Genomic DNA, 14,884 nt, shown 5'->3' on the forward strand with positions numbered 1-14,884 from the left:
TGCATCAACGCTTGGGAATATTAATTTGTCAAAAAATTTTAAATGTCTTTTTTATATGTTTTCTTATACGACAACATTCGGAGGTTATTAAAATATGCGTTTTTCAACAATTTTTACAAATTTAAATATTTTTCATTCAACATTTTCAATTAAAAAATTGGGTTGACAGTTCATTGTGCAAGCAGCTGTGTCGATGCTTCTACCTATATTCTTCTATCATGGGTTTAGCCTAAACTAGAATATAGTTGTAGAATATGGAGATCAAAATAAGTAGTTGCCAGATAAATGTGTTAATGTATTGTCCTATTTGTATTATCAATTATTCTTAATGTTCTTTAACTAATTTATAATTTGTTTAATCGGCTAATGTATTTACTGTAGACGGAGTTGGTGGGAGAAGGCCTTCTCGATAGTCTGGGTCTTCTAAAAATGGCGTTGGGAAGAAATAAAGGTATTCTATGAACAGCAAACAGCCATAAACATCAGCAGCTCAACAAATAGACAATTATTCAAAACAACTCTTAATATCGATACCGATGGAGCAAGTAAAATTACGCAGAGTCATAATCTCACAACCCTCACAAGAAATGACCAACTAAAGACAAAAATCTTGAAAACAACAATTGAGGATTGGCTACCACCGTCCTAATAAACTTGGAATCAATGGCCAAACCCATACTCCTAATTTCATCCACAAAAGCCCACACAGATACAAGGGGTAGAAACACGACGAGGTCCATTGAATAAAACAGCATTAGTCTTAATTTAATTAACAGCCAAACCATTTGACCAGTTTTCCAACTGCACTTCTAAAGAAAACATGGCTCGATATTCACACAAATCCTCCATATATACACATTCAAACCTAAAGGAATCACCATCATTGGACCTGAATTACCAGGACATCAACAAATGGGACATAACTACTTGTTTTAGGATTCCAAAAAAAAATTGTAGTTCATATTACTTCCATTGGCATGCGAGACATTCATTTCCAATTCAAAGTTTTGCAGTTGAAATTAAAAATAATTAAAAAATTATAAATCGAATAAGTCAATTTGGGCTCATATAACATTGGTATGTAATATTTAGTCGGATAGGAGGATGGCTGATTTTTAAGTTGTTTGAAGAATGCCATTTTAATTTCAGAGCTTTAAATGTACTCTAGATACTCTTGCTTTTTATCGTCTGCATGATAAAAAAGCAATGGCAAGGTTAAAGAAATAAATTACCAACACATTATATTGTTATGTTGTTTTCATTTTTCACTGGATTTCTTTTTAAACTCTAAAAAATACTGTCATTAAAGAGATTGTCTTGAGCATGCACAAAGGTTCGGCACGGAAGACAACTGCTGTAAATGACATTACCAGACTATTCCAATCTTAAAGACAAAATTAACGAATAAAATTAACGTAAATTGTAACTTATCAAAATTAAGCGGCGGTTGAGACAATTATGCAAAAACGAAAAAAGTATGCCTTTCTTTTTAAAGACATTATTATGAGTATCTGGATTTTATCTATATACAGGGTGAGATGAAAAAAGAGCAACCAACTTCAGACTGCTGTCATTTCTAAGCCATTCGACCAACTGCTGTTAAAATTATTCCATTGATAGTTCATTATATTGTTTACAAGGGTACAAACGAATTTTGGTGAGAATTTTCTAGAAAAAAAGTTATTCGTGATGGAATTTAAGCGGGATAGTGTGATTTCATTATATTTGACAGGAAAACCACAAGTGGCTATCGTTAGAGCACTCCAGCATTTAAATGTGAATAAATCTTTTGTGTCTTGTACCATCGCTCGTTACCGTGATACTGGTAGCGTAGCCCGACGTCAAGGAAGTGGACGGAAGAAAACAGCAACATCAACCGAAATGGTTAGAAAAGTAAAGAAGCGACCTGCCCGCAGTGTCCGCAAAATGGCTCGTGAGCTTAACATATCGCAATATTCCATTCGGTAAATATTGAAAAATGAGATCGGGGTAAAGCCATTGAATTTTCAAAAAGTGCAAGAACTTACACCGCAACGGAAAGAAAATAGACTCAAAAGAGATACAGAGTTGCTTCGCTTGGCCGAAAGTGGTGAACTAACGAATTTGGTTTTCTCCTATGAGGAAACATTCGTTGTCCAGCAGTTTGTGAACAAACAAAATGATCGTATTTACTTGCCAAAGAAGTCAGCTGAAAATGCGCACCTTCGGTTGGCCACCAGAACATGGAGATGGTGTGGGCCGCCATGGTCGATGGTCGCTCTCCGCTTGTATTAATCGACCGTGGAATCAGAATAAATGCCGAATTTTATCGCGAAAATATTCTACAGGTTGTATTAAATCCTTGAGAACGCAAACATTTTGGCCACAGACCTTGGATATTCCAACAGGACTCAGCACCATCACACTCAACAAGCGCCACCCAAGAAAGGTAACAAAATGAGGCTCCTCGCTTTATTTCCATTTTTGATGACTTGTCAAAATTTAGATATACTTCTCTATCTTCTGGAGGAACTCCACGCAGCAGTTTCAAGTGGTTAGCACACCATTTTCGTAGTCTAAATCCAGCTTCCTGTAGTAACATAATAACTTGTTTCTGCATCTCAATTGCCGTTGTTAAACTGTCAGACCCGCACATGCAATCGTCAACGTAGAAATTCTTTTGAAGTACCAGCGCCCCCAATGGATATTTTTGCATGTTTGTATCTGCTAGCCTTTTAGACATCTTGTAGCAAGATATGGGGCACTCGTCGTGCCATATGTTAACGTATTTAACATGTAGTGCTCAAGTTCCTTGTCTGGAGGGTTTCTCCATAGGATTAGCTGATATTTGCGATCTCATTTGTCGACTAGCATTTGTCTATACATCTTCTCAATGTCTGTTGTAAAGACAAATCTCGGCAGTCTAAATCGCAACAGCATGCCAAACAGATCTCCTTGAACCCTGGAACCTGAATGCAAAATATCATTGAATGACCATCCAGATGATGACTTGCAAGACGCATCGAACACAACCCGCAGCTTTGTTGTGCTGCTATTTGGGCGATGATGCGTAGAACTCTGCTCCAAGTAGTACGTCAATCCTGGCCGTTTGATAAAAATAGGGATCTGCTAGCTTTATGTTTTCTGGAATAGGCCATGATGTGATATCGATGTCAGTGCTTGGTTGGGGTGGCACTATATTTGGTAACACGAAAGCTTCCAAGCGCATTCTAAATTTGCTGTTCAGTGACTGAAGCTCCGCGTTGACCCTGTGGTTTGCGGTTCTCGATCTTCCGCCAACACCTACGATACAGATCGATGATTGAATGGGTTCGATATCCAACCTCTGCACTAGTCGCTCTGACACCAGATTAATCTGTGAACCGGAATCCAGAATCGCCTTAAACTCATAGCTTCTTCCATTATTTGCCTTAATCGCAACCCGTGCGGTTGCAAGGAGAACGAATGATTGGGATCTATTCGCCGATGCTACTGTTGGTGGCTGCTGAACTGACAAATCTGCTGATTTGTTCTCTACTTGTGGCCTCGTTAAAAATGCTAAAGTGTATTGTGGTTTTGTGGATGCTTCCTGCACTTCCCACGTGTGCACGTTTTTGCCTGATGGTCATCCTTGAAGCAATTTAGACACATCTTGTGTCTAGCAACCCATTTCTGCCTTTCGGGCACTGTCATTGCCAAGAACTGTTTGCAGTAATATAGGGGGTGGTCACCTTTGCACATGTGACATCTACGGATCGTGGTGGAAGCAGTCGTTGCTGACGGTTTGCTTTTCTGAATCCCATTGACAGCTTCTAATGATTCGAAGCGACTCCTCAAACATTTCATGAAATGCTCCATCGTTTGGAGCTCTTAGGAATCCACAATCGACTGCTCATACAACACATGAGTAGTCTTGTCCATCCTCTTTGTTAGGATGTGGATTAAGAGTGGATCCCATTATTTTGGCTTTATTCCAAGACCCTCCAATGCCAATAACGATTCATAAAGACTGTCATGAAAGTCCTTCACTGATCTGCTATCGCCAGACATGTTGGGTAGGTTTAGCATTCTCTCAAGTATAGCTGACACTTGAGCTCTCTTGTTGTTGTACCTGTCTTGGAGTGTCTTCCAGGCAATGTCGTAATTCGCCTCGGTCAACTCGAGGTGCCTTATGAGTTTCTCGGCATCCCCAGTAACGTTGGCCTTGAGATACCACATTTTTGGACTTGTGGCAAGGCTTGCTCGTTGATCATTTTCCCAAAAATGTCAGCAAACGTCTGCCACTTCGAATAATCCCCATTAAATTGAGGGATTGTAATTTTTGGCAGATTAACTTGATTTGCCAAGTTCCCACCTGGTCTCTGCTGAGACGACGAATGGTCGATATTTTTTCTTTGAACCTTAACGTCTCTTCCTCTAAGAGAACGTATACTGATGCATCGTACCCCACCAACGTTGGGTCGTCAAAGTCCTCGAACATTTTGAAGTGGATATCTTCCACGTGTGTCCACAGTTTTTCAATAGCAGCCACTGTCTGACAGGGTGCAGCTTGGCCTGAACTGCCCCTTATTAAAGTTTGAATGGACTGCATAAGAGCCCTCTGACGTCTCACTAATGCAGCCACACTGCTGGTTGCAGTAAACTGGCTAGTTTGTTTTTGAACCCCCTCCCTTGTTTTGGGAAGCGGTTTCTGAGGCATTTATTCTTTGCCTCTTTTGAAGTCTGCCTCGATGTTGTCGATTGCAGCTCTGTACTCTTGACCAATGACTTGTAATTCATTATTGGTGATATGGAATTGTGACTCTGCCGCAGAATCTGCACGAATTTTGTTTTCATTGCGATCGATCTCTTCCCAGAGTGCTTCCATCTCCTTTAACTTTTTGGCGTAGAACTCCGCTGTCCTTCTTTCCAATTCGGCAATTGCTGCTTGTTGTTGGTCTATTACTGTAGGTAGATCCATACTGTGTCCGCCTTGGCCTGATTAACTATCAGTTGATCCAAATAGTTCTTGATGTAGGAAACGGATTCTTCTCCAGATGTTTCTGGCTCTTGGATGGTGCTACTAGTTGTACGTAACTAGCTCCTATCACAAATAAATATTTCAAATTCCTTAGCACTGGTGAGGTGAAATTCAAAATTTATAAGTGAATTAAGTAATCCTAGTCAAGATCAGGTCGGGGTCACGAAAAAATGTTTATTAATATAAATAAAAGTAGATATACACAACACTTGAATTGTGTAACCTTGGTATGTTTACAATTTCTTGTAATCTACCAAGAATCATTAACTTCGCTTGGTATTTATACATTTTGAATATCAATACGACTAGCATTAAATGCGAAGTAAGCAATAAAATGCTTCAGCCAATAGAACATTCAATTGTGAAACCAGTCGAATTGTTTCTTTATTTGGGCTATTGACTTGCTTAAAATAAACACTGAAAACAAAATTATATTAGGTCAGTTGTATGCTGACATAGCAAAACTATTAAATAACAAAGACTAAAAATAATATGTTTAAAAATTATGTTCTTTTGAACAGCCACCAAAATCTCCGGATACCAATCCGTTGGACTATTGTGTCTGGAGTATTTTTCAAAACAAGGTTGGCACTAAAAAATACCAATGTGTCGATCAACTCAAGCAAGCGCTTCGCGGGTAATAGGCCAAAATACCGCAAAGTAACATTCGGGCAGCGTTTCTTTGGCCTTTTGAACGCCATAATTCGTGCCAAGTTGACCAATTCGAACAAATCTAAACATATTCTAAAATTTGATGCTATTTCCTTCATTTTTTGCTTTCATTCAATAAAATTTAAAAAGAATGTAAAAATTATTGCGTTTGACTTTGTTGCTGTTTTCTCATCTTACCCTGTACATTTATAAAAAATTACTTTTGAAGCAATTTAGTAATTTATCTGCATACATTACGGCAACTAGAAAAATATTTAATACGATCTTGGCACAATATTTACTGAGTTTTAATTTAAATGATTTGTAACATTTTTGTTTGTTCTGCAATTTTAGATGGATGGCTATTGAATCGCTTTTTGACAACATATTTTCATCAAAATCTGATATATGGAGTTTCGGCATCCTTATGTGGGAAATAGTAACGCTAGGATCTACCCCATATCCAGGTTATGCCGCTGCAGAAGTCATGAGAAAGGCAAATGTTAAACATAAAACAAAGTTATTGCAATTACTTATTTCGTGCATTTCATCCCATTCTAGGTTAGAGATGGCTACAGACTAGAAAAACCTGAACATTGTCGCCGTGAACTCTATAACATTATGTATTATTGCTGGTCTAAAGATCCGAATGATCGACCCACTTTTGAAGAACTTGTACAAATGTTGGATAGACTATTACAAGCGGAGATGGAATATATAGAGTTAGAAAGGTTTCCAGATCACAACTATTATAATATACCAAGCGTAAGCAACGAAAAAGTATAGTTCGCGTCAACAACATAGTGGTCCTGTACGAAATAAAATGTTTAACTCAAGTATATATAGAAACGCGAATTCTAAATAATTTATTAAACTAAATTATACAATAATTAATGATAATAACAAGTTATGTTAATGAGATGTGTAAATTAAATTCTAGAGTAAAACAACAAAATTTTGTGTGCATATTTGTGGCATTTATCTAATTTAATAAAAAAAATATTATATTGTCTTTAGAACAGATGGAACCTGAAAGTTAAAAATTGGCACATTGATATCATTTGGCAGGATGCAGGGAAAGTTCGTAAATGGACAATATTCGTCCACATTTTTTGCGTAGACCCAATAAAAGTACCGACCGATGTCAGATATTTTAAAGATACCACATTTTTCAAGGGAATATTCTAAAGTTTAGTATCTAACTAACTAGCTAAACTAACTAACTAAATAAGAACCTACAAAAATATTAACAGCCAGTTCCACGATATCGAAAGAACACGTTCGCACAACTTTTACACGACAAACAGCTGATTTCCGTTCCACTAAAATCTATCAGAACGAAAATTTGCACGAAAATCAAAGCGAACGAAAACGTAAGCATTTCAGTGTAATTTTGCGTTCCACTATCTTTTTTCTTTCGTACGCATGCGAACACAAATGTCAAAATCAGTCACTTGTGTGTTTGCTATCGTATAATAACAATTAAGGAAAATTGTTTTAACATAAACATTGCTTGAATGAAAATGGAAACAAAAATGTAAGTAAAAATAATAAATGCAATTTAATATGTGAACAACAAATATATATTTTTTTTTATTTTCTCAATTCCAGCACGAAAAAATCATCAACTACACAGCTGCGGGTACTAGTTGAGTAAATGGAGGAGAATCCTGTGTTCGCCAGAGGAATGCCAATTTTTGGAAGCAGCAGAAGAAGTTTTAAATCGGGGCGGATTTGGGTAGTTCTGCAACCGGGCACCCACTTCTCTTCCATCATATCCAAAAGAGCCCGAAAACTTCCTTCGACACACGAAAGTTGGCCACAAACCTAGAAAAAATCATTTTTTATTATTTCAAAAATTTAAAAATACAATCATACTTACTGGTTGTTAGGTACTTCAAATAAATTCGAAGCATCTCTTAAATGCCTCCGTGGCACATTTCGAACCTCCTCCATAAAAAATAGGGCTACGGAAATATTCTTTTTTTATTTTCTAAGAGCACAAATAGTTTGAACACAATCTCTAGAAATTTTATTTTGTTTGTTTATTTACAATTTGTTTGTTTACAACTGAAATGTCAGTTGAGACAGAGCCACTGCTGCTTTTTCGCGTTTAAATTAGACATTTGACGCTTTTTTTGCTTTATTTCGCGATTAATTTTTCCAAAAAAATATTTAGCAACACTGAATCACGTAAGGCTATGCGAAAGAAAGAACGAAAGTTAGTGGAACGCATTCTTATACGAAAGTGAGTGAGTAGCCTTCGTTCGCACAAATTTTCTTTCGAGATCGTGGAACAGGCTGTAAATTAAACTGGCTTAAAAAAAAATAATTTTTTTTAAATGATAAGAGCCAAAAAGCTTTACAGGCATGACTAAAGAAAAAGTTAAAGAATACGCTTTAAAGATGAAGTTTTCAAAATATTTTTTTTTTCGATTTTTAACTGCAACTGCTTCAAACGAATCCCGACATTTGGAAGTCAAACAAGTTAAAAAACTGTAAGTTTGGCTGTGCCCAACATTGTATACGCTCCACAATTTGGAACAAAAGTTGGTAATTTTCACAAAAATAAAATCCGTTAACAATTTTGTTAAAATCTTAAAAACATCAAATTTAGCCGTTATATTAGAGTCTATACGACGATGTGGACATACATAGGTAACTTTTGTCATAAGCCATTACAATATTCAAATGCGAAACTTAAAAAAAACCGGTGAATAATAAAAATAATACCGGTATAGCTAAAACCATAAAAATAACCATAAAATACCAAATATCGAAGACGTAGACTTGCAAAGACAGTTTTCTATCATAGGCTGTAATAACCATTACGAACTTCAAATGCTAAATTTAATTTAAATTATTCCGGTGTATAATGCCGCTAAGCTCGGCGACATTTAAGAAGGCTCCGCTTAAGAGAAGAACTGAGGAGTTCTACATTGGCAAGCGTAAGGAGCTAAAGCAGCTTCGGCAGAGGATGGTCCGTAGCGGAGAATCTGCACCAGGATTATATCAAGGCGGAGTTGGAGAAACTGAAGTCTTCCAAGGTCAATACAGATAAACCTACAAAGGCAAGATCGCCAGAAAATGATTCAGAGGCCCAAAAATGGGTTGAGGAACCTGCGTCTGCCCAAGTTGAGGACTGGCCCGAAGGGTAAGAGCAAGAATGACAGCCCTCGGTCGCTTTCTGCAGAGTTTGGAAAATATGGAAACAGGACAGTCAAACCAAGCCTACCAATGTTTCAACATTGGTAGAACGTATTCTGAACCAGCCAACAGGAACCTCATCGCCCGCTTCTATCAAAGCTTTGCATGATACGACGAGGGAATGTGTGCTAGCCCTAAACAACCTGGATATTGACACTTCGTCGTGGGACGCGCTTTGATGCAATTGATTACGAAGAAGTTGGATCATACGTTGTATATACGGTTTATAAAATCGTTAAAAAGACCGAAGGAAGTCCCTTTCATGAAAAAACTGTTTGCATTTCTGGAATTGCAGTTTGAGTCGATGGAATCGATTAGGATAGTGGCAACTGCTCACATAGGTTCAAACAAAGCTGCTTCGTCCATTACCTCAGTTGAGAATCACAGCAATTGCAAGCTATGCAAAAATGGCGACCATCGTCTTTATCAGTGTAAGCGATTCTTGGCGATGTCGGAATCTGAAAGACTCAAATGGGTACAATAACATAAATGTGCGTGAACTGTTTTAAGGCTGATACAGCGAAAAACTGAAAATCTGGCAACCGCAAAAAATGTAATAATAATCACAATACGTTGTTACATTTATCAGGCAAATCTCAATCATCAGAAACGGGCTTAAATCAACCATCAACCACAAGTAGCAATCATACACCAGTCAACACTGCTGTAATTTCTTCGGCATCAGCAGAAGATCAGAAGAATGTACTTCTTGCCACTGCGAGATTCACCATTAAAGAGGCAAACGGTATGTCAGGCGAGTTCAGAGCTGTACTTGATTCCGGTAGATATTGTTACAGAACGGCTGATTAAAAGGTTATCACTTGCAACAATAGAGACATCTTTGTCTTTTGACGGAGTTGGAACAATCCAGAAGAAGGCTCATCTTCGTGTGAACATGCAAATGTTGTCTAATAACTCTGGATTTTCATCTTATTTGGAAGCATTTGTTTTGCCAATGATTGTTCCTACAAAACCGAATCACGATTTGAACATATCTCTCTGGCAGATTCCCAGATTCAAGAAAAAATTGACATCCTACTCGGGCGGAGTTCGTCTTTAGTCTTATGCAACCGGGTACAATGAAACTGAATGATAATCAACCAATTCTGCAGAATACTGTGCTTGGCTGTAGGTGGCTTAAACAAACAAGCATCAACGAACGTCACATCAGCAGCGCTGGCATGTGCAATTTTCGATAGTGAAACGTCACTAGCACAAGCAATTGAGAATGTTTGGAAACTCGAGGTAGCATCAACCGAAAGGGTAATGTCTCCGCTGGAGACCCGCTGCAAGAACCATTATAATCAGCCTGTCCAGACAGATCAGTACGGTCGATTCATTGTTAGTCTTCCTTTCCAAGAATCTCCAAAAGCATTGGGGAAATCTCATGCGATGGCGTATAACCGGTTCCTGAGTCTTAAACGTCGGCTACTTCAGAAGGATGATATCCGCATGCCATGCATCAAGTTCATGCAGGAATATGAACAGCTGGGACACATGCAGAAAATTGACGTGAAAATAGTGTCGAAACCTAGATATTTTATTTTGCATCATTGTGTGCTTAAACCACATAAAATGTCATCGGGTCATGCGTTAAATGACTTAATATACACAGGACCAACTGTACAAGGCGAGCTGTTCTCTATTCTGCTAATGTTCCGATTACCAAAGTTTGCATTTACAACTGACATTGAAAAGATGTATAGACAAATCTTAATTCACCCCGATGATCAGAAATATCAACTGATAATTTGGAGGGAAGACCCATCGCACCCAGTTTACTATTACTAGTTCAATACTATTACATATGGAACTCGTGCAGCACCGTACCTTGCCACAAAGTGTCTACAGAAAATTGCAAACGACAACATGGATCCTATCCCCTTTTGTCATTTTCTCTGTGGTTCTGATACCTTAAACATAGCGATGGAGACACAAAAGGAATTGATAATTATTTTGAAGAAACACGGCTTCAACTTGAGAAAAACAGTCCAAGATTGCTAAAGGATATACCATATTGCGATCGAGAATTCAATCTAGATTTTGATGAAAACAAAAAGACAAAGACTTTGGAACTATATTGGATGCCTCAGGACGACCAATTTTGGGTAAAGACAAATATTGATCATTGTCAAGTAATAACGAAACGATCAACTACGTCTGAGCTAGCGAAACTCTTTGATCCACTTGGTCTGACTGCACCAATTGTTGTGAAATTAAAGATGTTTACGCAGCAGCTGTGGCAACTTGCATTAGGATGGGATGAACCATTACCCGAAAAACTGTGCTATTTGGAAAGCATTTTGTAGGGTAGTTAAAATACATGTGTTTGCCGATGGGTCGGAAAAAACGTTTGGCGCTGCTGTATACATTCGCTTTGTTGAAAAGTATGGTCGCGTAGCTGTACGCCTGGTCTGTGTTAAATCCAGAGTTGCTCCATTGAAACAGCAAACACCTTCTCGACTAGAGCTATGTGCCACAGTGGTAGCAACTGAACTGGTTAATAGAGTATGGATTGACTTAAAGCTTCAAAGTTATCCCATGTTTCTATGGACCGACTCGGAAATTGTCCTTGCCTGGATAAAATCCCAGTCAACCTTATAAACAAACATTTGTGGCAAATAGGGTGTCAATCATTCAAATACTGTCATTACCATAACATTAAGAAAGTATCCTTCGCCTAGGAGGGAGATTGGAACATTATATGCTTCAACCAGAGGCAAAACCTCCAATAATATTGCCATATAACGGTCCATTAGTAAAACTGCTTTAAACAACGATTCACCATGAAAACAAGCATTGTGGACCTCAAGCGCTGTTAAACACAATAAGGCAACGATTTTGGCCAATCAAAGGAAACATAACTGCAATATTAATGATTGAATAATGTATCAACAAATAATGGTACAGCTGCCAGCAACAAGGGTAACTCCTGCACGGCCATATATAATCCCTGGAGTTGATTATTGTGGGCCAGCGACCAACCAAGGCTTATGTAGCTATCTTCTACTACTTTGCGACAAAGGAGTTCACCTAGAACTTTTTTTTTTCGATCGTTCCCAACGCTTCACTTTCCCGCCCCTGCCGACCGAGAGGGCCACCTCCCTATAACGTAGGGAGCACGTACACCCCATAGTCCGGATTATAGGGGGTTAGTAGACTTGGGAAACCGGCTACATTAGAACATCAGCCGGTTTAACTATTAAAATAATTAAAGTATCTAAACTAAACTACAGTAAAACTAAACAATACAAATACTAAATCACAGAAACTAAGTCTGGCAACTATTTTATAAACTAAGAACGTAGGATAGAGTTTTTTATGACATGCAAGGGTTCACACAAAGAAATCGTGTTGTATAATTTATTATAATCAGCACATAAACTTCGGAGAGGATTATTTATTTCATAGTTCGATTTTGCTAATGTTAGTTTAAGTGGTATGTAATAACGCGTATTTCGCGAAGGGGCATTGAATTTAATTTCACCACGCAAAAGTTTTATGATAAAAATACATCTAAGCATTAATCTCCTTTTCTCTAGTGTAGGAAGATCGATGAGTTTTAGCTGATTCTCATAAGGTGGGAGAAGTTCATTTGAATTCCATCTTAAACCTTTCAGAGCAAACAAAAGAAATTGAACCTGTACAGACTCTATCTTTTTTTAATATATTTTATAAAAAGGACTCCAAAGTACGCAGCCATATTCAAAAGTAGGTCGAACAAGGCTGATAAATAAGCGTTTGGTTACATAAGGATCGTCGAATTCCTTTGACCAACGTTTTATAAATCCTAGTAACACAACACAAGACTCAATATGTAAATTAAAACGTAATTTATTATCTAATATGACACCAAGATCAAGAAACGAGTCAACATAATCCAGTTTGTAAGAACCAATGAAATAGTTGTAGTTCATATGCTGAGATATATATAAGGACAATTCTTTACATTTTTTTTAAATTTAATGACATTCCATTGACACTACACCAATGAGCAAGAGAATACAAGTCCTGTTGCAGATTAAGCGATTCGTTGTGGGAATTAAGAGTGCAGAAAAGTTTAACATCGTCAGCAAACATTAATATTTTTGAGTTGCGAATAATAGATGGAAGGTCATTCAAATAAAGTACAAAAAGTAGTGGACCCTGAGGAACACCAGAAAATACTGTAATATTTTTAGAGAGAGTATTATTAAAAGATAACTTTTGGGTACGGTCATGCAAATAAGACGATATCCATTTTAGGAGAATTGTAGAGAATCCCATTAAGTCAAGTTTATATATTAGCAAATTATGCACTACCGTATCGAAAGCTTTACTGAAATCAGTATATATAATATCAGTTTGGAGATTTTTTGAGAATCCAGTGTGAACATTAGAGACCAGTTATGATAAATTTGTCAAAGTTGATCTTCCTTTAACAAAATCATGCTGGTGCGGTGATACTATAGATGTAACGAAATGAGTTATTCGTTGTGTAACCAAACGCTCAAAAAGTTTGGGAATTGCACTTAGTTTTGCAATGCCCCTATAATTTTCAATAACACATCTACTGTCAGCTTTATGCAATGGAATAATAAAGCTCGAACGCCAAATAAGAGGAAAATACCCTAGGGTTAACGAAGTATTAAAAATACTTGTTAGAGGAAGATATAGTTCATGTGCACATGCCTTTAAAATGAAAGACGGTACACCATCTGGACCCGGTGAATTGGAACATTCCAATGAAAGTAGACCTTTCAACACTTCATCTGATGTGAGAATAATATGAGGAAAATGATTAAGTTTATTAATACTATAAGAGTATTTTACACCTTTAGTGGAATGTTTGGAATACGTACTTTGAAAAAAAATCTGCAAACATGTCTGCTATTTCCTTAGGTTCACACGATTCTCTACTTCCGAATCGCATACTACTGGGAAATTCACGGACTTTTCTTTTTGAATTAACGAATTTATAAAAGTTCTTAGGATTTTTATAGAGGCTGTTTCTCATCTTGACTAGGTATTCAGAGTAACATTTAGAATTTTCAGTGTTGTATAAACTTCTAGCTTTTGTATAATTAGTAAGATTTATGGTAGAATTGATTTTTTTAAATTTTTTAAATAACCTGCTTTTTATGTTACGTAAGCGCCTAAGTTGTGGGGTAAACCAAACTGGACCCCTATCACAGCACATTTTCACAAGTGGGACTGAGGTTTCTAATGCATTGTTAATTATTTTATAAAAGCTTGAAATACGAAAATCCAAATTACCTTCAAAACATTAATTTATATTGGACAATGTAGAACGCAACAGATCAACGTTAGTCTTGCCAAAGTTTAACTTACGCGACTTATTTTGAGATGAAGTATGTTTTGTTTGAATGTTACTAAGTTCAAGGGCTACCATAAGAGTAGGATGATACATATCCTCTGGCTCTGAGAAAGGAGGGCTTCTGCACACAGAGGAAGTTAAGGATGAAGAAAAAATTAAATCTAATAATTTACCTTTCGCATTATAGATAGAATTTATTTGATAAAGACATTGCTCAAATAAGATTTCCCAAAAAGATGACATCTCAGTAGAAAGTTCTGTAGAAGATACTGGTACAATAAAAACTCCATTTTATTTAATCTGTCTTTTCTGTAAATTTGGTACTGATCAGATAAAATCTCAGTGTCACGAATTTGTGGTTTTAACCATGTTTCCGTGAATACCAAAATTTTGAAATCACAGTCAAAGGATTTTAAATAAATATTTCTAAGTTTAGTGTTAAGACCTCTCACGTTTTGATAGAGAAGAGATAGAGATTTAGTTAGTTTTTTGACAATGGTACAACTGAAAGATTAACTGGTAAATTAACGGGGTTTGTTCTTCCCTAAATACAAATTCCTTTACCAACAATCCATTCGGCCAGAACGTTCTATTAACTATTAAATTAAATAATTTAGCAGGAGTAATGATGATGAAATATCGCGAGGTTGGGACTTGTTAAATTTGGAATTTTTGTTTTTATTTAAGACCGAAGGAACTGTAGTATCGGG

General features: G+C 37.0%; 1 protein-coding gene and 1 long non-coding RNA gene across 5 annotated transcripts in view; one reads left to right on the plus strand and one right to left on the minus strand.

Moving 5' to 3' along the window:
* LOC101899591 (tyrosine kinase receptor Cad96Ca) overlaps positions 1 to 6,693 on the plus strand; it is a 569,779-nt gene extending 563,086 nt beyond the window's left edge. For 3 of the 4 annotated variants that reach the window (XM_059126617.1, XM_059126619.1, XM_059126618.1), the window contains 2 exons: positions 6,005 to 6,146; positions 6,212 to 6,693. In XM_059126617.1, coding sequence (XP_058982600.1) covers positions 6,005 to 6,146; positions 6,212 to 6,436 — 367 coding nt within the window. In that variant the 3' untranslated portion in view covers positions 6,437 to 6,693. Of the gene's footprint in view, positions 1 to 381; positions 1,224 to 6,004; positions 6,147 to 6,211 lie in introns of those variants that run through there. The other variant, XM_059126620.1, reaches the window with a different exon arrangement.
* Positions 6,694 to 7,230: 537 nt separating this feature from the next.
* On the minus strand, positions 7,231 to 7,967 carry LOC131804157 (uncharacterized). Its single transcript, XR_009342925.1, has 3 exons — positions 7,704 to 7,967; positions 7,533 to 7,643; positions 7,231 to 7,477 (listed from the first exon to the last, which is right to left on the minus strand). It is a non-coding gene; the product is annotated as an uncharacterized LOC131804157 (long non-coding RNA).
* Positions 7,968 to 14,884: the final 6,917 nt, after the last annotated feature.

The sequence above is a fragment of the Musca domestica genome, unplaced genomic scaffold, assembly GCF_030504385.1.
Source record: "Musca domestica strain aabys unplaced genomic scaffold, Musca_domestica.polishedcontigs.V.1.1 4, whole genome shotgun sequence".
Classification (NCBI taxonomy): Eukaryota; Metazoa; Arthropoda; class Insecta; order Diptera; family Muscidae; genus Musca; species Musca domestica.